The sequence below is a fragment of the Parasteatoda tepidariorum genome, chromosome 3 (assembly GCF_043381705.1).
Source record: "Parasteatoda tepidariorum isolate YZ-2023 chromosome 3, CAS_Ptep_4.0, whole genome shotgun sequence".
Classification (NCBI taxonomy): domain Eukaryota; kingdom Metazoa; phylum Arthropoda; class Arachnida; order Araneae; family Theridiidae; genus Parasteatoda; species Parasteatoda tepidariorum.
The window spans coordinates 44772417-44795709 of NC_092206.1; the positions used below are offsets into that span (position 1 = coordinate 44772417).

The window sequence follows — 23293 nt, forward strand, 5'->3', positions numbered from 1 at the left end:
TTATTAAATAAAGTGTGATTTTTTCATAATATCTCTGGTATTTTCTAAAAACATTTAATTTTGCCTACAACTTTCGACTATATTACATTACAGCCCTACAAATCGCCTCTGCAGCTCATTTGCCGACGATCCCTTTAGACAACATGCGTCTGATTTGAGAGATCATGTAGCCTACGCGATCAATTTGTGGGCACCTCACATCGCTGACGCAATCACTACTTTGGCAGCTCATTTAGCAGGTACGATCATTTCGCTTACAGCTCATTTTGCCAATATGATCGTTTCACCGACAGCTCATTTCGCTTAAACACTTATTTTGAAGACATAATCATTGCACAGACTTTCTAATTTCACTGACACAATTATATTACATGCTTACACTGTAAAAAAATGGACACTCGATTATCACGAAATTTCCATCGTTTTTGACGAAGCTGTTTCCTGATAAACAGTCTCCGAGTAAAAATTTCGTCAAAGTGACTAAATAACTATCGTTACTTCTTCGAGGAAACAAATTTCGTAAAAATTGAAGAAATATTTCGTCATTCTTTTTTTTCCAAATAAAGATAAACTTCTAGTGCCTAATGTATCTACCTCTTTTAATAATCGCTTTAACGTAAGCACCACGTAAATGGCACGATACAACAAGAACAGACAGATAAATTACATTCATGCCCGAAGAGGGATTCGAACTCTGGATCTTACTGGTACAATCTCAACTTCTTGCCTACCATATAAACCTTGTAGCGTAATCCGTCAGTTTACTTTCGATTGTCCAGTCGTTTTTCTAGTTTCGTCATTGTAGCTAGAAATTTCCCATATTGCAGTATGAAGAGGTTTCGAATAGAGGAAACATTTTGTCATACAACTGAGAGTTCACGTTTCGTCACAAATCCGGTGATTTCGTGACGAAATGATTCCCAAAATTAACGAAATACTGATCAAGGATTGTTGAGTCGTCAAAAGTAAGAGTTTTATTTCTGAGTGTACATTTGATTTGCCTTTTTTGTCTAACCTAACTTTATTAATTGCTAATTTTTTTTAAAATATTGTTCTGGTTATTTTTTTCAAATTTCATTTGTTTTAAAATTTGAGGTGCATTTATCTACATTAATAATAATTCAATCAAAATTTGGTTGCCGCTGAGACTCGTAGAAGCAATTATTAAGTTCAGCACTGTATAGTTTGAATTGAAGTTGATACCAAGTTTTTAAAGTAGTTTGTTTATGAAAATCATTTAGAAATATGTCATTAAAGTTTCGCTTGGAAATTTTTTTTTATCATTTTATAATATTGATTTTCAATCAATAAGTTTACAATTAGATTATGATTTCTTAGAGATACATTAATGTTTACGATTGTTTTAATCGTTGTAAGTATGCATGTACGCTGAAAGTATAAGCATTTCTTTTTCATTTATAAATTTAGAAAAAAGAATATTCAATGTTTTTGATATACAAAAATGCTTTTATGCTTTACAATATTTCAAACATATTTCTGAAACGAAGACGAGACTTCTTGCGCTGTATAAGTTAAGGGCAGAGTTAAAAAAAAATTAACCATACGATTCTACTTAAAAGCTACTGAAGATATATTTAATTCAACTTTTTTGCAATATTTGTTTTTAAAAAGTATCTGCCAACTACAACTATGACTTTTAAAATTATCTCATAACTACATAACACATAAATGCAAATTATAACTATTACATTTGCATTTGTATATATTACATTGTCTGAAAATAATTGATTTTGTTGCTTAATAGATGCTAAATTCATTTTGTACTAATGTATGCAATATTTAGTCCACATGTCTCAGTCTTGGTGTTACTCTGGAAAATAGGACGTCTATCGGCATTTTGTCGTCATAAAGAGCTGGTGCTCTAAGAATTATGCAGCCTGTCCCTACTATGCACGCTATTGAAAATATCCAAAGGAAAAGCCTGTCTAGAACCATTGCCACGTATTGCCAATCACCTTCTATCTAGAAATAAAAAATTTGATTATTATTTGGAGTGATTTTTACTATTCTACTGAGGAGATATGCATAGTATTCTGCAAAGACTTCCATTAGTACGTGTTTTTAGAATACTTATTGAACTGAAAACAACAAAAATGGTATGCACCTTGGAGATCAAAAACTAATATTTAAGTAAGGAAAAAACCAAAAACGATGACGAAATCGGACAAAATACAGTAGAGAAAAGCGAATATGACAAACATCAAAACATGTTTAAATGGAGGCTAAAGCTATAAGGTCTTTCTATTAATCGTCTTTCAATTCATTTCTTTTTTTCTAAACTTGTTGCTTGCCACTAAACAAGTCTTGTTGCTTATTAAGTTTGACTTACTGTTCTGTTGTTTGGCAGATTTTGATAGGGTTTTCGTTTTTTTTCCGGTTAATTATTAATTTGTGGAATTGATATTTAATATTTATTCTTTTTTTAATGAAAGTTCAAAAAATAAATATTGAATGTGGTTTTTAAGGAACACTTTTTATAATTTTAGAGTTGTGACACCTAAACTTTTTCTAATCTTCTTTTTTTAGAGATAAGATGTCAGTAATTAATGTAGCTTAAATGTGGGGGATTATTCGGAGGTTAAAAGTGAATGATTAAATGGGGGTTGTATGTCAATGATTGAATTAAGGTTATGCCTGGATGATACGTTAGGATCCATCAATAACTAAAAGGATATAATAAGTTGATAATTAATAATGGTGATGAGCAGTTATTTTTTTACTTGAAAAAAAATTTTGCTTTTTCATTTTCATTTTTGGCTATTTTAAACACAGAAAGAGAGCATAAAATATATATTTTTTTAACTGATTTAAGTTTACTAAAGATATTTTAATTTGAAATAAATTTCTTCTCGATGTAATTTAATAGTTTAGAAAAATTATTTTAAAAATAGGAGGAATTAAGAAAAAAAATGCATTAGTTTTGATTTCAAACATATATTTTAACGCTAGAATATTATGATATCACTTTAAAATGTAATTTAGATTTTTATTTGAACTAATAACAAAACTATTTATTTTTTTTAATATGATATTAAACATTAAAAATATTTAGTAAATGGTAAAATGTTTAAGATATTTTTATTATAAATATAGCAAAATATTAGGTAATAAAAAGAGAAATAATAAATAACTAATGGACGAAATTTCCTTGAAACAAAATAGAAACTGTGACAAATAGCTAAGTATGTATAGCCTGAAATTTATTTTTTCTCAAGATTTAATTTTTATTATTAATACTATTTCATCCAAACATTTTTACTGAGAATTTTTTTTTAAGATTTATACTCTCAAAAGGAAGGATAAAAGGATCTTAGAAGGGAAAAAAAAGTTAAAATATTTTGTTATTACATTTAGAAAAATAAAACGTTCTAAGACAAACGTCATACTCAATGCCTCGATCAAGAAAAAGGGAAAAAAAAGAAATAAAAAAGGGGAAAAAAAGAAAGAATGAAGTAAAAAGAAAAAGAATAAAAATGGGGTGTAGCGCAAAGATATATTGCGCAAAGGGGATTGAAAATCTGAAGTACCGCATTTTCAGTGATGTATGGAAGGGAGGCTAAATCTATCTTTCACTGGTATTGTAAAGGGGATTTGACAAATTAATTTCCCTACAGATCAATAAACGTTATTGATCTTTCATGAGAGTTATATCAATGATCTTAGGAATTCTTATTTCTCTGAAATAATATTTTCTAAATGATTTTGAAAGATTTTAATTTAATCACTGTTGCACTTTTATGATATGCTTATTTTATTGAAAAATCTTGTAGGAGTTGAAATTAATTATTAGTTCATGAACATTAAAGAATTTATATTTTTCTAAATTTATACAAATAAAAAAGATTTGAAATATAGAGAATGTGTTCTTCGCAATTCTGTAGCAATAAAGTAAATTTTAAAGAAATTATCCTTTTGAGCTTTCGGTTACTAATTTTCTAAAACAGGAATTTCCAAGTTTTCGTTCTACTTAACATATATTTCACAATTTATTATGTATTATTTTTACTTACTGTATTTATATGCATTCAAATAATATTTAAATGCAGCAGGTATTCCTTCTGTGAAGCTTCAATATTTTTGCATAATATTTAAAACGAAAATTATAAAAAGTTTTTCTTTTTAATAACGGCAGGCACTGAACTTTCGTTCTTCGCCTTAGAAGATAATAGAAGTGTTGCTCATTTATATGTGTATTATGCACCATTACCCAGTGGTCACCTGTGAACCAAAGTCACGGAGGCGAGCAATATTACCTACGCCACACTGCCACAGATAACCGAAGGGTGGGCCACATTCACACTTCACATAACATGGGACAACACACAAAGAAACATCGACGCCCTCAGCGAGATTCGAACCGCAGCCATTGACTTCGAAATCAGACTCGCTAACTACTCTGGCATCTAGCCGGTAATAATGAAATCATCCTATATTTGCAATATTATATTAAATAATATTGGTAGAATTTCTTAATATTTACAGGTTTGCAAGAAATAACAAAAAAATTATCTCATTAGCAAGAATTTTAAAATATTTTTTATGCTAAACATTGACCCAAACAAGTATCCAAGCTTGTGCGAGAAAGTTGATTATACTATGTTAACTATGCAACTTAGAGCCAAGACTACTCAAGAATGGTAATAGCAAGGATTCCACGGGCGAATAAAAATACAAAAAGTAGGGACTAATAAAAATCAAAATTTCATTAAAAGAGATTAAAATTAGAAACTTTTTCTAACATATTTTTTTCCCAATTTACTATTGAAAGTGCATACACAGAATCTTTTTGCTTTGAATGTGAATTATTCGAAATGTAAACCATAGTAATATTTACGATTGAATATTTAAAGAGATCATAAATAAATAAAAATGAATTGAGTTTTTACCACTGTTTACATTTTTAGTTTGCTTGGGGTATCCCTGTATTAGGCATATAATCCTGGCGTTTTTTACCGCACTCAAATTGTCACCCTTTTCACCAAATCAAATCTGAATCGACTAGAATTCCCATTCAGTCTTTCTTGGTGATAACTGCTTGCTTAAGGCATGGCAGAAAATTTTTTGAACATTGTTTCAGGGACCAAAGCAGTTACTCTGGAGTTTTTGTAAATATCATGCAAATAGTAATGTATCCATGTTTTTTTAAGTTACTGTTGAGATATTTTAGCAGGTATCATTTAGATGTTTTTGGTACCTTATACCTATTGTAAAAATATCAATAGTTTAGTGAGAATGTAATAGTTTAGTGAGAATGCATCAATAGAAAGTGAGAATGTACATTAAGCCGTAAAAATTGATGGAAGATCAGCTTATGGAGAGATAAGGGCGTTTTTTTTAGTTATTCAAACTAGTCATAATCTATGTCCTTTTCAGTTTTATTGTAAAAGGAAACTTTTAAGAAAACATGCTAAGGAAAATGCACAAGAAATGATTTATTTTGCTTAAACGAAAATTGCCTTCAAGTTGTATTATGAGTTGTGCCAGTATTGCTGCTGAAGGAATGTGCATTTGCATATTTACACCTGTTCTTAATCCAAAACTCGTGTGTTTTGAGTTGTGCCACTATTGCAGCCCATATGGTTGTTTGAATGATTTTACTCTGGTAAATATTGTGACTTATTATGACTTAAATGATTGAAAAGAGTTGAATTCAAACCATTTAAGTAGCCTGAGTTGACAAGTAGGAAAAGATTTATTGCTGTGCACATTTTTAAGTATCTCATTATGATTGCTTCTGTTTGCTTTTCTCGCTGCCATTATGTTTTTTCTAAATGAGCTTCATATGGGAAGAACTTGAAGTGATATAAGGTGGAATCTTACTTTAAATTGTTTTGAACATTTTTAAGAGCTTTTTGGGGGAAAAACCTTGACTTCTTATCTCTTCAATAAGATGTTTCTATGTATTGTGCAGCTATGTCGTACCTATTTGGAAAAAAATATCAAGTATTGTGTGTGTAATAGACTAGTGTGATAAAATTTTATAGCCACATCTTGGGAAAAATGTTGGAAATGCATCACTAAGTCTTTCATGTCGCATTTTAAGTCTTCCATATATTCATTGAGAAAAAATATGGTAAAAACAACCAGAATATGGAAAAACTTACCTTGTTTCCGGATCTACGATAACGCCAAGAAGTTCCGTAATTTTTACTGAAGCACTATGGTAATGATTTCGGTAAAGTTAACAGTAATATACGATTTTAAAAAATAAGATAAAATTTAGTTAATGTGATAAAATTTGTTAATTTAATCATGATAACGTTAGGGCAGGACATAAAAACCACTTATTCGGTTGAATTTACTTTTCAGTTTTGAATTTTTTACTAAATGTGTTTTAATAAAAACTATATATTTGAAAACAACACCTTTCGATAAGCCGTTACTATATGAACGGAAATATTACAAAATGAATGGTTTTGATATTTTCTTACCAGGATTATGGTATTTCCCCCCCAGAAATGTCCTTACCATGCAATATGGAAATTTTCCTAGATACCTTTTTCATAATACTTGTACTTCAGAATACTTGATCATTTGTCTAAAGAGAATTACCTCAGATTTTGGAGATGACTCAACGTAAGAAGGTCACAATAACTTAACAGTTAAGAAATCGTGAATTTAAAATAATTAATAGTAAAAAAGAGTAACATTTATAATTTTCAAGAATCAAATAGTTCCCAAAATTATTTGAAAATATATACATTACTTGAATTGTTAAATTAAACGAAAAATACACTTAGCGTGTTTTCAATAAAAACTAAATTGTAAAATTTATTATGAGTAGTAAAATGTCTTATTAACTATTTAAAACTAACAAACTATTTTCACATAAAAGGGAATTTGTATCATTTGATCAAGTTTTTCAATCCAACAATTTTGTTTTTGCCACAAGAAAAGTATATCTTAATACATATATAAAAAAAGAGACATTGTTTCAATATGATTACCTATAAATACTGTTAAGCTTTTGATGGTAAAAAAAAGGCTGTTAAATAAAAGATGATACTCATAATGAGTAACTAAAAGTGAAGCTTCTGCTTTCTAAAGTACCATTTAACACTCTACCGGATGAAGGGTCACAACTTACCGGAAATTCGCTCTTCATGGATAATCAGTCAATCACGGTGAAGCTTCCTTTAATGAAGGGATGAAAATGGATGGAAAATGTGCTTTTTGTGGAAAGAAAAAATTAATAAAGTGCCATTGCTTCCGAGTACCTACTTCATTATAAGAAATAAAACTAAATTTTAGCAAGAGCGATTTGAATACTCTTTGATTGCTCTTATAACCATTGTGTAACATTATAGTTACTGGACATATTAAGATGAGTTGTTATGTCAAATATATAATGCTTGTAAAAAAGTTAATGACAATTATTATGAGTTAAATTAAATTTTTATTTATCTCTTTTATGATTGGAAATTCAGTTTGGAAATGTTTTGAGAACTAAAAATGTAGAAAAGTAAACATTATCAATCGATTAATTAAATGATATAATTGTTTACAGGTTTTTAATAATTTAAACGTTTTAAGTTTATAATTTTTAAATTTTTATCACAGATTTTTAAATATTTGCTCAGTTAAAAAATATATAATAATTTATAAAAATATAAATACGATTATTCCTTGTAAGTATTAAAAAAATTCTAGAATGTCACTTACGGAAACAGAACAGCCCTGAAAATAATATATNTGATATATATATATATATATATGTATATATTTAGTTAAAAAGTAAAAACGAAGATAATAATCTATTTCATTTCATGAAATAGAGAATTAATGGTAATCATTTAACAATTAAATTGCTGGAGTAAAGAGTTGTAGATATAAAAATAATCAGTGCAAGAACTTCATTTTTCTTGCGATTCTGAGTCATTATTTTTTTTTAATTTTCGAAGACATGTGCATATAGTTAATACAATATTTTATCACCCTCTCAGTAAAAGTATCAAAACTGAAAACTAAATTTGACCGAATTAATGACTTTAAGCGATGCTAAGGTATCTTAATAAATTCCACATTTACCAAATTTTATCACATATTATGAAAACATATTCTATAGTTAATTTTACCAAAAACATTATCAAAACCTTTACCAAAATCATTATGAAATCACTATCCGAGATTTTTGGTGTTCCCATAGACCAAAAAATTCCCAGAAATTTTATCATAGTCTGGTAGTTTTGACCATACTTTTTTTCGCAAATTAGAAAAACAAAAACAAATTCCAATTAACGAAAATGTAATCGGCATACGGAAATAGGCATGACCTAATAGGCTTAAAAACATTGCAGCTAATATTAAATTTTTTTATTTTAATACAGGAATATTTTTTTTTAAATTCAGTTTTTAAGGCTAAATTTTAGTTTAAAGTGAAGATCTGAAAAAAAAAATCTTACTCCAAAATTTTTTTCAGCTCTTAAGTTTTATAAAAAGTAAATTCTAAAACTGATATTTGTTTTTAATTTTTGCTTAAATTTTTTTGTTAATTTTTTTTGTTAAATTGTTTAAAAGTTTCTTTTAAGTCATTTCTAGGTACTAAAAAAATTCCTTCCATTTACTGAAAACTCATCATTACCTCTGAGTAGGAATCCAAATTCTCCATGTGTTGCGATATAAATCGAACATTTAGGACAGCCCTTTCCATTTCTTCATCCTCCTGCCTCTCAGCCAACTGAAGATTGGAATCGTGACTATCAATATAGGAACATTCTATTTCACTCGCAACGATTCTTTCTCTGTCCAAAATGGCACCTGGAACGGTATCGCTGATGTCCACGTTATTAAACTGGCTCAAGATAGTTGGCTTCGTGCCGGAGGTGTCCGACGATTCCTGTGGATCTTCCGGTCTTTTCATCAGAAGAAATTTAGGCAGAATTTCGAGGAAGACTTTCCGCACCCAAGGCGCCATTTTGTGAGTTGCTGGGGACCGGAAGTTAACATTAAGTACCGCAATGGTCACTATAACTGAGAACGACACCAGGATCATGGTGAACAAGAGGTACTTTCCCAACAACGGTACAGTCAGAGAAGTAGGTGGGATTATCTCTGATAGAAGAAGGAAGAATACTCCCAGAGATAGCATGATTGAAATTGACAAAGATACTTTTTCTCCGCTATCAGATGGCAAATAGAATACCAGGATAGATAGAAAAGATATGGCAACGCAAGGTATTATTAGATTTACTGTATAAAACAGTGTTTTTCTTCGTATGGTAATGTTGTATGTGATATCTGGGTAGGGTTCTTCGCAGCAGCTATAAAAACGTTCTTTTCTTCTGGCCGGGACTGCCATTATATCCCATTCTACGCTGAGGTAAAATTCGCTAAGATCGATACCTATTGGTATTTCTGGTTCTTCTTCTCGCTGATGCTTGTGCTTCAAATCTACCTGGAAGTATAAAGAAAGATGTCTGATGTAATATCTTTAGAACAATAAAATGAATTTTATTCTTAGTTACATATAAGTAAGATATGCAAATAATATGCACGGTTGTAATAAAAATAGCATTCATTGATTTATAACATATGCTAATTGCTTTTCTTTGCCAACAATAACTAAACTTTTTTACAACTGTTTTGTTTGCTACATACGTAAAAGTTGGATTCATGTTGTAAAATATCCGCGTAATTAGTAACAACAGGGTTTGTGAAATTTTATTCAAGGACCGAAAGCTTTGCAATTTTTTCGGGCAATAAAATACATTTTTTGCATACAAGTAACAAATATGCAAATTATATACAAGTAACAAATAAAAATAATAATTATATTTTTCATTTCTTTAAATAACAAACAATTAATAGAACATTTATTGATTCAAAACGTGTACTGTTATTAATATAATATTTTTTTGCAGTTATAACTAAATTTGTGAAGCTGTTTCTTTCCTACAACTAAAGTTTTGTTAGCTGCATGAGACACACGAACTTGAAAGTTGGGTTTGTGTTGTTTTAAATTTGTGTAATTGGTAACAGTGAAATTTTATTCGAAGACTGACAAAATACATACAATACAAACAACACAATACATTTATTAATAATTATGTTAAGTAATAAATGAAAATAATAAGCGTAGTTTTCATGAAGCATGTTTTCTTTTTTAAAAAATGACAAACAAATAAATGTAGCTTCAATTGATTCATAACGTGAGTTATTTTTTTTTGCAGTAATAACCAAACTTTTTCGCAACTGTTTTTTTCTTATAACTAAAGTTTTACTAGCTGCAAGAGACATAAGAATGTAAAAGTTGGGTTTCTGTTGTAAAATATCTGCGTAATTAGCATAACAACAGAATTCGAGAAATTTTATTCAAAGATTAAAAATTTTGCAATTTTTTCAAAGAGCAAAATGTATATTTTTTGTATAAAAATAATAAATGAAACACACGTAACGAATATACAAGTTATAAACAAGTAACGATGGATATAATATGCATAGTTTCCATGAGGAATGTTTTTCAAAATAATAAATAAATAAATAGAACATACATTGATTAGTAACGTGTACCTTTTTTTTTTGCTTTCATAAATAAACTTTTGTGCAGTTGTTTTTTATTTTCTTACAACTAAAGCTTTTTTTTCAGCATGGGGCACTTGAACCTTAAAGTTGGATTTCTGTTGTAAAATATATACGTAATTAGTAACAATAGAGTTTGAAAAATTTTATTCGAAGACCATAAAAAATTTTTTTTTTGCTTTTTTCTTGCATCAACTTGCTAGAAGAACAAGAAAGAAACCTGTGCAGTTTTACATTATAGAAAATCAAGGAATACTCTTGATGTGAAATATATTACTTACATTGAACTTACAGTAGTTAGAGTATTAATGCAGAAAATGTTAATTCAAAAAATTTAATGCAAATTACTGACTTGTTTTAGCAACCCACTCAAGACATACTATGCTTGAAAAAAGTACAAGGACAACATTAAATTTAATGAAAATAAGGTTAATTTTCATTTCATTTAGATGTAATTTTTATATGTATCAGGTTAGTTTAGACTAATTTGAATATGTCTGGCTTTTGTCATAACATTTCGTAATAACACTTATAGCGCATAGAAAAATTGCTTCAAAAAATGGATTTTACAAAAATTATCAATATGGAAAATATTTTAAGCTCATGCTCTAAAATAATTAAAATTTTCCTCAATAATCAAGAAAACTACCTTCTCTTAATCACTTTAATGAGCTGAGAGTTTATTGATCCTAAAAGATTTCTTAAAGTGTCTACAGAAATTTTTTCTAAAGTGTCTTTGATAGCGAAAATAAGATCCTGTTTACATTGATATCGCGTGCCATTTCTCCAAAAGTCTTAAATTGGATTAAGATCAGAACTCTTCGCCGGCTAATCAATTAAATTTACAGAATCAACTTAAAACGAGAGATTTGCGCTTTTAGAAACCTGTATCAGAGCATTATCCTGTTAAAAAATTTAGTCCCCATAAGTAATCAGTGGCATTTCAGGTAAAAAACTTTATCCTAGCATATCAACATATTTGTCCAAATCTATTCTACTGTTGATAAAGACTACTAAAATGGTTCCATTTGTCGCAAAAGCGCATCAAACGATCACTGAGCCACCACCATATTGTCGTTTGTAAAACATATCTTTGGTTTTTCGTAGATTGTACCAAAAATAACGTAAACCACTAGTTCCGTTAGGGTTAAATATTTTTTGCAAAAAAAAAAATAAAATACATTAATCCTTTCTTTAATGAGGGAAAATTTTTTCTCAAAATTAACTCTTTTTCTGATTTGTAAGAGGTGGACGTGGCACAAAGTTTCGATAAGAAAGATGAAGTTGTTTATTTAAAATATTTCGAACAGTTCTTGATGAGCATAGTAAGTTCAAATTTTGCCTAACTTCATTTGAAGTTCCTTTTTTCTGGCAAGTTCTCTTTACAATCATTCCATTCTGTTCACGAGTGAGAATTTCTGGTCTCCTAGATCGTTTTTCCATGCAAGAAAATTAAGAACCAATCATTTTATAGCTCTTGATTTTTTTTTTAAATTTCCCGATCTACATTCTCTGAAAAGAAACAATTTTCCTTTTTTTTTCAAATTCAGAAATATGAGTTCCTTTAAGTTGAAGCTGAGTTGGTTCAAATGTCAGAGTGAAAGTCGACAAGTGCGATATTTTTTTCACAAACCGATCTTTTTTCCCGGGAATGTCATTTTCTGTTTTCAAATATGCAAATTTTTCAATAATTAGGGAAGAAAAAAGCAATATTCTTATACTTTTTTCCAATATCATTTCTACTTAAAAACCAGAAAGTAAATTTAAACAGATAAATATTTGAAAATTTTACTTAGTTTACACAAGAAATGATTTAATGTTACTCCTATTTTTATTTAAATTTATCCACGATTCCGCAAACAAGAATNTCGATAAGAAAGATGAAGTTGTTTATTTAAAATATTTCGAACAGTTCTTGATGAACATAGTAAGTTCAAATTTTGTCTAACTTCATTTGAAGTTCCTTTTTTCTGGAAAGTTCTCTTTACAATCATTCCATTCTGTTCACGATTGAGAATTTCTGGTCTCCCAGATCCTTTTTCCATGCAAGAAAATTAAGAACCAATCATTTTATAGCTCTTGATTTTTTTTTTAAATTTCCCGATCTACATTCTCTGAAGAGAAACAATTTTCCTTTTTTTTCAAATTCAGAAATATGAGTTCCTTTAAGTTGAAGCTGAGTTGGTTCAAATGTCAGAGTGAAAGTCGACAAGTGCGATATTTTTTTCACAAACCGATCTTTTTTCCCGGGAATGTCATTTTCTGTTTTCAAATATGCAAATTTTCAATAATTAGGGAAGAAAAAAGCAATATTCCTTTACTTTTTTTCCAATATCATTTCTACTTAAAAACCAGAAAGTAAATTTAAACAGATAAATATTTGAAAATTTTACTTAGTTTACACAAGAAATGATTTAATGTTACTCCTATTTTTATTTAAATTTATCCACGATTCCGCAAACAAGATTCAAGAATTAGCGATTTTTCACGCGCTCTTATACTTTTTCTGATCACTTTATAAACAAGAAAGAAATAATAAATTTAACGTACTTTTTTGCTACCTAGAGCTTTTGAATTCTTTAATGAAACAAACACAAAAAGTTGCTTGTTTTGAGCCATATATTAAGAATTACGTGCTTATTAAATTCCAGTTTATATTTCTTGCTTTGGAATTGAACTGTTTCCTTTTCCAAAAAGATTTGCTATTTCAATTATTTATTTGAAAATAAAAAAATATATAGATACTTTTTTAACCATACTTCCAAACAATGTTTTCATCATTGTAAGCATGGTTGGTTAACATGAAAACAAGAATGGTAAATAATTTCATTTAAAAATAATTCTCAATAAAAAAGAAGCTATGTAAGATATGTAATGCTATGTTAGATATGTAATGCTATGTAAAGCTATGTAAGAATAAAGCTATGTAGGAAGGGCCATCTCCTATTTCAGACATAGCCGTTTTAATAATTCCATTTTTAATCTAACGATAGCATTATTCTTACAGATATAATCTGTATAGTTGCTGTTGCATTCTTGAAAATGTCATATTAAAAAACATAGCTACTTCAATTAACTATCCTACACCAAACAACAAGTGTCAAATAATTCATATGTTACACACTTTTTTCATAACAATTCTATCCTAGTTTCTTTTACGAAGCAAAATTAAAACAATGTAAACACTAAGAAAATAAGATATAATATGCATACTAACATTTCCTTCATAGCTTATATAAACGCCGCTTGCTTCTTTATCACTACTTTCATTCCGAAAAAGAATTATTCGAGAACTCACATCAGAAAAATAAAGTTGATAGAAAAAACGTAAAAAAAGCCGTACCGGTATATGGAATTCGGTATTTAATAAAGATTGAAAACAGATAATACAACGTTTTAAAAAGTCTCTTCTGTCCAATCCAACTTTAAGCATAGGAATAAAGCAAATATACTTCTCAAATTTAAAGAAGACTTTTTATGGTGATAGGCAACATATAAATGAAAGTGATGAAGTAAAAGTATCCTCGCTGAAGCAGATTATCAGCTAAGATGTGTCATAGAATTTCAGACTCTATAATTTTAAGCCAAATATCGTGATGGAGGCAATGTAGTCAGAATTGCGCCCTGGCCACCTTTACTTTAGCAATTTCGACAATTTTAATTTACAACAGAATTAGTATTTAGTAATAATCGACATTAGCAATAATCAGCAGGGTGTGTTTCGAGTTATCACCGTGAACAGATTTCCATCCATTCACAATGAGAGCTCAGTGCCTTTACTAAAATATATCGTGGCTTAGTGAAAGACTGTAGTTATTTTAATTAAATATCCCTCATATAACAACAGCTTTAAAATAATTCATATACTAAACACTTTTTTTTTAAAATTATAATCCTACATTAGATATTTTTACGAAGCAAAATTAAAAAAAATACATAAAGCACTAAAAAAAAAAGAAGTTCTTGTTCATCCAAATTCTTTAACCTATTCTTAAAGTAAAGAAAGTATAATATGCTTACTAACATTTCCTTCATAGCTTATATAAACGCCGTGGGTAACGCACATCTTATTTTATCAATACTTTCATTCCGAAAAAGAATTATTCGCGAACTCACATCAGAAAAATAAAGTTGATAGAAAAAACGAAAAAAACTCGTTCCAGAATATGGAATTTGGTATTTAAAAAAGATAGAGAGTAGACAAGACAACGTTTTAAAAAAGTCTCTTCGGTCTACATGGCTGAAGTAATAGGGTCCCGCGCATTAGCATGTATTTGCATGCATGGAAATTTCTAGAAGATTATAGGATGGAACGGTGGGTGGAGAGAGTCGTTTGTCTGCGAAAAGTTTATGGCGGAAAGGCTGATAGAAAAATGTTATAAAAACCATGGAAATTCTGAATAAGAGGCCTCCAGAAAAGATAACAATATTTATTTTTGCTCCAGCAATTCTGCGAATGGCACAATAATTATAGAAGGGAGGGTTGTTATTTTTTCTTCAGATATTGCATTATTGGAGAAATGCAAATGTGATATTTTAAAATTATTTTGGGGGTTTTGAAAAATGTGCCTGACGCGATAATGAAATGAATTTTGTAGTAGTTATTAAGTAGTTCAAAACATTAAAGGCTCTTTTAATTTTTAATAAGTTATTGGAATTTTTTAAAACCTAATTTATGCTTTATTTTTCATTTTTTTTTTAACTTATGGTTACTATGTTTAGATAATTATGCTATCATTCGTTTGCCCGTCTCCTATTCTATAACGAAGTAACACAATGAGTACAAGTTAAGTTTGAATTAAGCGTTAAAATATTTATAGTTAAAATTTCAACTTACGTATATAATTTTTTTTTTAACAAAAGTCTTACAATATATGATTTATAGTGATTGTGGACTGTGAATGAAATTATCTTTCGAAATATCATAGGGAGTTTTATTTTTTAATAATTTATGGAATTCTATTTAGTCTAGTCATGTTACTTTTTCTTTAAATTATGGTGCTTTTATTCATACAACGAGCCTGTTCTCATTTACTTCTGAAGTGCAATAATAGCTTAATAAGATAAATCTCAACTCAATAATGTAAGAATTAAGTTTTTATAACATCGTATGGTAATTTGAAAATCTTATAAAATAAATCCAAACAGCGAATTAAAAAAAACATAAATTAAAAAGAACTGTTTTTTGCACAGAGAAATAATATTATGGTCGAAACTACCAGAATATGGTAAATTTCGAGTGTTTCTGGCTCTATCGGAACACCCAAAAGCTTGGTAATTTTAACCAAAGCAGGGCTCGAAAAACCGCCCGTCCTCGGCGATCAAAAATTCCCGGCGGACAACGAATTTCTCGAATCCGACGTCCGCGCGGACGGTCATTTTCCCGTTTATGTTCGTGATACATTTTCAATTTTTGTTATCTTACAAGAGTCTAGCGCCTCACTTCTAAAATGACTCTCTAATTTAGAAATACAGCAACATACTGCATATGGTGGAATTGATGTTTTCTCTGTCTGGGAGTACTGTAGCTGTTGAAAGGGGCCTTTCAGCAATGAACTTACAAAAAAACACATTACGTACTGGTCTTAAACAAGAAGCGTTAAACGCAATTATAAACGTCTACCTAAATGAAAAACCCCTTTCAGATATATGTGCAGAAACCTATGTAAATCATTAGCTTGATTGTGGAACTGGCAAACGTCATATTTGATTCTTAAATGAATCTTAATTCTTAAATGAAGAACGCAGTACCCGCGGATAAATTGACATTCCAGATAACTTGACTTTTGTCATTTAAATTATTTCATAAAATAAATACTAGGTTACTATTAGTAACCTAGTATTTCTCTTATTAATGTATAATGTAATCCTATTATTTGTGATCCTAGTAACTACTAATTCATTGCGCAATTTATATAAATATTTGCAGTAAATAGGAGAAAATTATATTTTTATTTTGTTAGAAGCTACAGGTTAGTTTCAAATGAGGACGGGTACATTGTTGGACATGTATCCACGGGGACGGGTAAAATTTCTGAGTTTTTTCGAGCCCTGAACCAAAATGCTCTGGTAATGAGTTCAATGAAATTAAAAATAAAATATGGTTTAATAATATGGGCTAAAATTTGGTAATTGTGGAAAAGTTTTTCTAATTCATCATAATACTTTTGAGCACGGCATAAAATCTACTTATTATGTTAAGTTTACTTTAGAGTCTTGCATTTTTTAGTAAATGTGTATTAATAAAAACTATAATTTTGAAATTCAGACTTCCCGTCAAACTGTCACCATATAAATGGAAAAAATAGAAAATGCATGGTTTAAATATATGTTGGTTTTATTAGATGTAATTATGGTGTTTCTTTTTACCAGAAATGCCATTACCACACATTACTGCAGTTTGTTCAGAATCTTTTTAAATAAAGTTAGTAAGTTAATGAATTTTGCAGTTAAATTCTTGTAGTTAAATGAATTTGTTGTTAATTTATAATGTTGTTGATTGACTATAAAAATAGCACTCACTTCTAGAAGCGTTTTTATTATTACAAACATCTCATTACTTAATACGCTTAATCTAAATAAGCGTTTTTTATGATATTTTGGAAACCTGAGGGTTTGAAAATATGAAATTCAATTTCCTGTACTTCAAAAGTGTAGTGTCATCAACATAATAGCGATCTAACTTTGCAAAAGGGAAAAAAATAAAGAAGAAGGAAAAAGAAACTGAGCTAAACTGCTTGACGAAATATATTTATTTCAGTAATTGCATTCCACTGAACAATAGAAAAGCTATCACGATACCTTAAAAGTGTTTGAAAGTTAGCAATTTCGCTGTCCTGATTAACGTTGTTTGCCTCAATAAAAGTGGACTATCCTGCAATCAGAAATGACAGAAAGATATATTAACTTATCTAACTTATCTGAGCTATGGGATTGAGATTTGAAAGCCCAGTTTAACATTTCGAACAGCAGTTCATTTTTTGGAGGATAACCAATTGTCAACACAGTATGAGAAATATCTGGATCAGCCGAGAAACATTTTGATCCCGAAAAAATATTTCGAGGATGGATTGGCCAGTCATATCTCCACGCCTGAATCCCGCAGAACTTGTCTTGGGTGCTCTTAGGAAAGTAACTGTACTTCCTTGTCCCACTCGTAATGCTTGTGCAGTAGCTTGGAAAAAGGCCAGAAATCGAAATTAAATAACTGATTTATTATACTAACATTCATGGCTGTTTTGTTTTAATAATGTGGGGCTAAAAAGCTGTATTGTTTGCTTTTCTCAGGTATGCAGGGAATATCAGCAGGGGAACTGCAAACGTCCCGAAACCGAGTGCCGGTTCGCCCACACTCCTGATCATATCACAGTGGACAGTGGTGAGGGAATGGTCACTGTATGCATGGATTTTATGAAAGGTAGATGCTCGAAAGACATGTGCTGATATTTCCATCCGACGCCCCACCTCCAGGCACAGCTGAAGGCCGCCCAGAGCCGAGCGAATGCCACTAAAAATACTTGCTTCTTCCTATGTAATCCCTCTATTCTGCATGAATTCTCATCTTTCTTTCAAGCGAATGCAAGCACACTTTTTAGAACACTTATGCTTTTTATTTTTAAATTTCAATTGCGTCACAAGTATCACATTTATATGTCAAAAAAAATTACAAATAATGGCACCACATAATTATAATATTTAGAAAAATCCATTATCGTTTATAAAAAGTAGTCATATAAAGTCGTAATGGAGAGTAGGATTTATTACCCTTGTCGACTCCTTGAAAATAGCAAACTCCTGAAAACTGCAATTTGTCGACCTCCTTGAAAACAGCATAAGATTTTATTGTGAAACTTGATATCTATTAGAGAGGGTCATATTTCATAGTAAATCTGCCTCAATTATCATTTTTCTGTATCCTTTTTGGACAATCATGAAGTAATATTTATTGATTTATGATTTCGTATTCGTGTAGTTACATTTTTGTTCAAGTGATATATTTTTCTCAAATATTTCACGTGATTTGTTTAAAATATTCTTGTGAAAATATTCTTGAAAATATTCTTGATATATTGTCTGCATATTCTTGAAAATATTCTTGAATATATCCATGAAAATATTCTTGTCTCTAAGCTGTTGAATATATTTGTGCATCATTTTTTTAAGAAGCTACTCGCAGGAGTAAACAGCGTCAAAAAGAATAGACTCGTGTTGGTTCAATAAATCCATCGAATCAAACATTCATAATAGAGTTTTCACTCCCTCTTAGTTATTCCGTTCCTTATTTGATTTGCCAATTTACAAAGCTACGCCTAAGACAAGTATCTCAAATTAAACGTCAACAATATGCAGTCAGAATTCGGGGTTGCAGCTGAGCTTTGGGAAGACCCAGCAGCTTTGGGATTTAGATGTCTTCACAAGATTAAGCGAATCGATTTTCTTACCTTCTAATTAAGTCACATTCTGGAGTCCAGCTGCACTACGTTTCAGCGTTAAATTGTAAGAGAGCTCGAAATATATAAATATATTTAAATAGAAAATTCGATTGCTGATATAGTAGATTATTCTTAATTTGCTTACATTTTAGAATCTTTGGGTTCATTTAAAATTAATTACATTTCAACGCTTAATGAAATTAATTCTCTTCAAAAACAAATAAAAAAAAGAAAACAGGTATTTGGAAAAAATGATTCGAAAAAAGAAATTTTTCGAAGGCAAATATGATAATTAATTGAAATTTTTTCATGTGATATACTGCTCATTAAAACCAATAACTTTCAGAAAGAACATTGCTCTTAATAGTACAGTTAAATTAACGCAAAGCTACAATATTATTCTTTAAAGTTAATGCAAATGTTAAAACAGTTAAGTTTCTAAGTTTCAATGTAGAGGGTGTTTTAAAGGTAAAATATCTATTGATACCTATGCAACTCAGAAATATATAAATATATTTAAATAGAAAATTCGATTGCTGATATAGTTGATTATTTTTAATTTGCTTACATTTTAGACTCTTTGGGTTCATTTAAAATTAATTTCATTTAAGAGCTTAGTGAGATTAAATCTGAAATTAAATTTTTCGTAAGCGAATATGATAATGGATTAAAATTTCTTTCATTTGATATACTGCTACTTGAAACCAATAACTTTCAGAAAGAGCATTGTTCTTAATAGTAAAGTTAATTTAACGTAAAGCTACAATATTATTTTTTTAAAGTTAATGCAAATGTTAAAACTGTTAAGTTTCCAAGTTTCAATGTAGGGGGTGTTTTAAAGGTAAAATATCTATTAAATACCTACACAACACAGAACATCACAGTCAGAACTCTTTCAATGAATAGCAGAATATATATATATATATATANATATATATATATATGTAAATAGCTTATTTAAATAAAATTTAAACTAAACTAAACGGTACATTATAGTGAGTAGCAAAGTTATTATCTTAAAAGGAAATTAAATATTCAAGAAAAAATTTAGAAACACGTAAAGCTGATTTTAGCTAAATTAGAGAAAGAGTTAAACAAAAAAAAAGAGAATTGTACATTGTCTACCAGTAGGAATCTTCCCCATTAGAGTTTATCCCGCCTATCTAGTTTGTTTTGCATATTTAACGAAGTAGAGAAGAAATCCATTTAAATAAATGTTACTCAATCTAAATCCTGGAGGGAAAAAAACAACAGGAGATTAAACCGTGTAATATGTTGCACTTCTTTAAAAACTCGAAAGACAAAGAGATTTAGCATTGTTAACTTAAATTATGCAAGATGCAGAATAGAAAGAAAAATATATTTGTTTTGCATTACGCGTTTTAAATGTTTAAACACTTACAGATAAATCTTAAAATTATTCCAAATTCAGCTAGAATAGATGATTTTACACGAAAACAAATCTAAAATATTTAAGCATTTAATACCTTTCACAACTATTGAAAGGGTGCATTATAATAAGGGGTAGATTCATTACAATCTTGTCTTCTTTTCTCATGACTGGTGTCAAAATTTATAAGGTTTCATATTTATTTAATTTTTGCTTGTAAACTGATGATATTTTTCCTGTTTGGTAGCATCCGTTTAAACAGGTAAACTATTTTCACATGATTTAAAGCGAGCGATGGCTCTAGGCTTACACGGTCCATTATATAAATTCTTAAAGATGCTAAAAACGTACATTTGTAATTTGTATATATTTTTGATGAATATATTTTACTTTGAAAATTGATGATGGAGTTGATAATAAAAAATTGTATCATTTCTCAATTCCAAAATAATAACTTGATTTTTTTCCTCACCCAAAGGAAGAATAGTACAATTGAATTCAGGTTTCAATTCAGTTAAATACAATAAGAAAACAAAGTGGGCGATTGTAAGTCAGCAGCGCAACAAAATTTAGCAATAAACGGGCTCAGTCAATCAAATAGTGCACGAAAGGCATAATTTCGTCAACTCTAACCGAATGAGAAAGGCATTTTAGTAGCCATTGTTTCTGCTATTTTTAATAGCCATTGTTCTTGTTATATTTAGTAGCCAACTTTTAAGAGAATCAAGCATATTTTCTACTTTTTGAGAAATAGTTTGAATGTTATAGAAAATATCCAAATGTTTTATAATCACTTCAAATATTAGCATAGTTGTGTTGTTAAAATTAAACAAGACAACTCACAATAACTTTCTGTTAATTATCTTTTTAAATTTTTAAGAAATATAAATAATGCAACAAAAACTGAATTATACATGCATTTTCGAAGAACACGTTATTTGTCAATATTGCTGGCAAAATACCAATTCTTTAAGTATTGAGTGAAATCATCAATTTTATTATTTCATCAATGGAGGGAGTCGTAATGCAGATTTCCTTTCTATGACCAATGTAAACAACAATAAATAAAAAAACAGAGTCGAAATCTGCAATTCAATTGAAGCCAATAGCGAGACCAATTGCGCGATTGTAACGAAACAACCATCTTCAACGATTGATGCTAAGATTCACCGGCAACGACGTCACTCCAAAAATGTACGGAAGACATCGATTTACCAATACTAAAAGAAGTACTCAGAGAAAGAATCCGACATCTGCTTCAGATGCCTTGGTTGTTACCATCATGGACACCCACACATTCTCTGCCTTCTTTAAGAAATAGCTGGTATCAGTACGTGAAAGATATTGAAGCATATGATTACTATTGATTATGTAATATCCTTTCTTGGGGATGTCAAAGGAACGAGTTAGAAAAGGGGTTGTAAAAATTCATACCCTCCCTGGAGTTATCCGATCAGACGTCAAACAACAAAAGTCAGAAGCCGCAGGAATCGAATATTATTGGCAAAAGGGGGGATGAAAATAAGATATAGGGCACGTGCATTCTTGTTTGGGACATGCTTTCTCCCCTAATTACGTATTGGCATAGGTTCAAAAAGTAATTTACTTTTCCGAAGTAATTGAACTTTTGAGTCATTTTATTTTTCGTGACTTGCATTTTGAATCTTTTATTATGTTTCTTTCATTATTCCGGCTGCTGCTTTTTTAGAGACATTTTATTTTACTCCAAAGTATATTTTATTTGCATTGTGCACCATCATTTCGAAATAGGATTTTAATAACTTCCATACATATTTTGAGCTTGGTAATTTTTGATTTTGGGGATTAGGATGTTATTTCAATGATAGTTTCATTTAAAGTAGCATTCGCTGAAGAAGGTTTTGCTTAGGTGCTGGGTTAAAATCGATCAGAAAGTAAAATTAATTAATAAATTAATTAAATTAATAGCAATACTATATTAATTAAATTAATAGCAATAATAAATTTATAAATTAATTAATAATTATAAATTTAAAAAAATTGATTGAAATCGAAATATTAAAAACAAAATTAAATTTTCCTTCAGTACTAATGTAATCGCACGTTTTAAGTCAAGTAATCTTAGTTTTCCAAGTAATGTTAAATTTGTAGAAACGATTACTAAATTTTCATTAGAAAATATTTCATTAAGGTTCAGTAATACATTTCAGTGAAGTTCATTATTCATAAAGTTCAACAATTTTATTACAGATCAGTGAGTCCCGATTTCTTAATTAATTTGCGTAATCTGGCAGAAAGAATATAATTTTTATTTTAATTATTTCTTTTAAAAGCGTTTAATTGTTTTTTGTTTCATATTTTTTCAGAAATTCTAATTAATAATTTAAGTTGATATTTTATTAGAATTGAAATGTTGATATCGTTCTCAGAAATACATGCTCCAGGAACTGTTCTGATTTCTATTTGATTTATTTCTATAAAGTTATTGTTTTTTTGAATATAAATTTAGTAAATTCAATAAACAACTTACTTTTAAATATTTTATTAAAATTAATAAAAGATTTTCTGGACAAGCTATTTGCAAAAATGTGGAATACGAAAGTGTTTTTTTTTTTTTTTTAATATAGTGAACAATGTTTTAAGCTATTTTTTTAAGCATAACAAAAATTCAGATCAGTGCTGGTGGCTACGTTTTAACTAGGATAAACCAACCAGTGAAGGAACACAACCCAGTGAAGGAACATTTCATATATATTGATTAAAAATGAGAATTTGAAAGTTTTTCTTTAGATTGATTGGTAACAATAGCTTACTGCCAAACAATAGGAAGTCATCTAGCAATGTTTTGGATTACCTGGTCAAATAGACTTCTCTGGAAAAATATTTGAATTTGTTATTATCTCTGCAACACCTTGTTTCTTTGAAAAAATTATAAGGTGAGTGTTTGTATTTA

At 29.3% G+C, this 23293-nt stretch overlaps 1 protein-coding gene across 1 annotated transcript in view; it reads right to left on the bottom strand.

Moving 5' to 3' along the window:
- Nucleotides 1-1002: 1002 nt before the first annotated feature.
- The window catches only part of LOC107439542 (acetylcholine receptor subunit alpha-like 1), a 118407-nt gene continuing 96116 nt past the window's right edge, over nucleotides 1003-23293 (bottom strand). The window contains exons 5-6 of the mRNA XM_043050920.2: nucleotides 8603-9415; nucleotides 1003-1983 (exon numbers count right to left, since the gene is read on the bottom strand). Of these exons, the coding sequence (XP_042906854.1) occupies nucleotides 1801-1983; nucleotides 8603-9415 (996 nt within the window). The 3' untranslated portion in view covers nucleotides 1003-1800. The remainder of the gene's footprint in view (nucleotides 1984-8602; nucleotides 9416-23293) is intronic.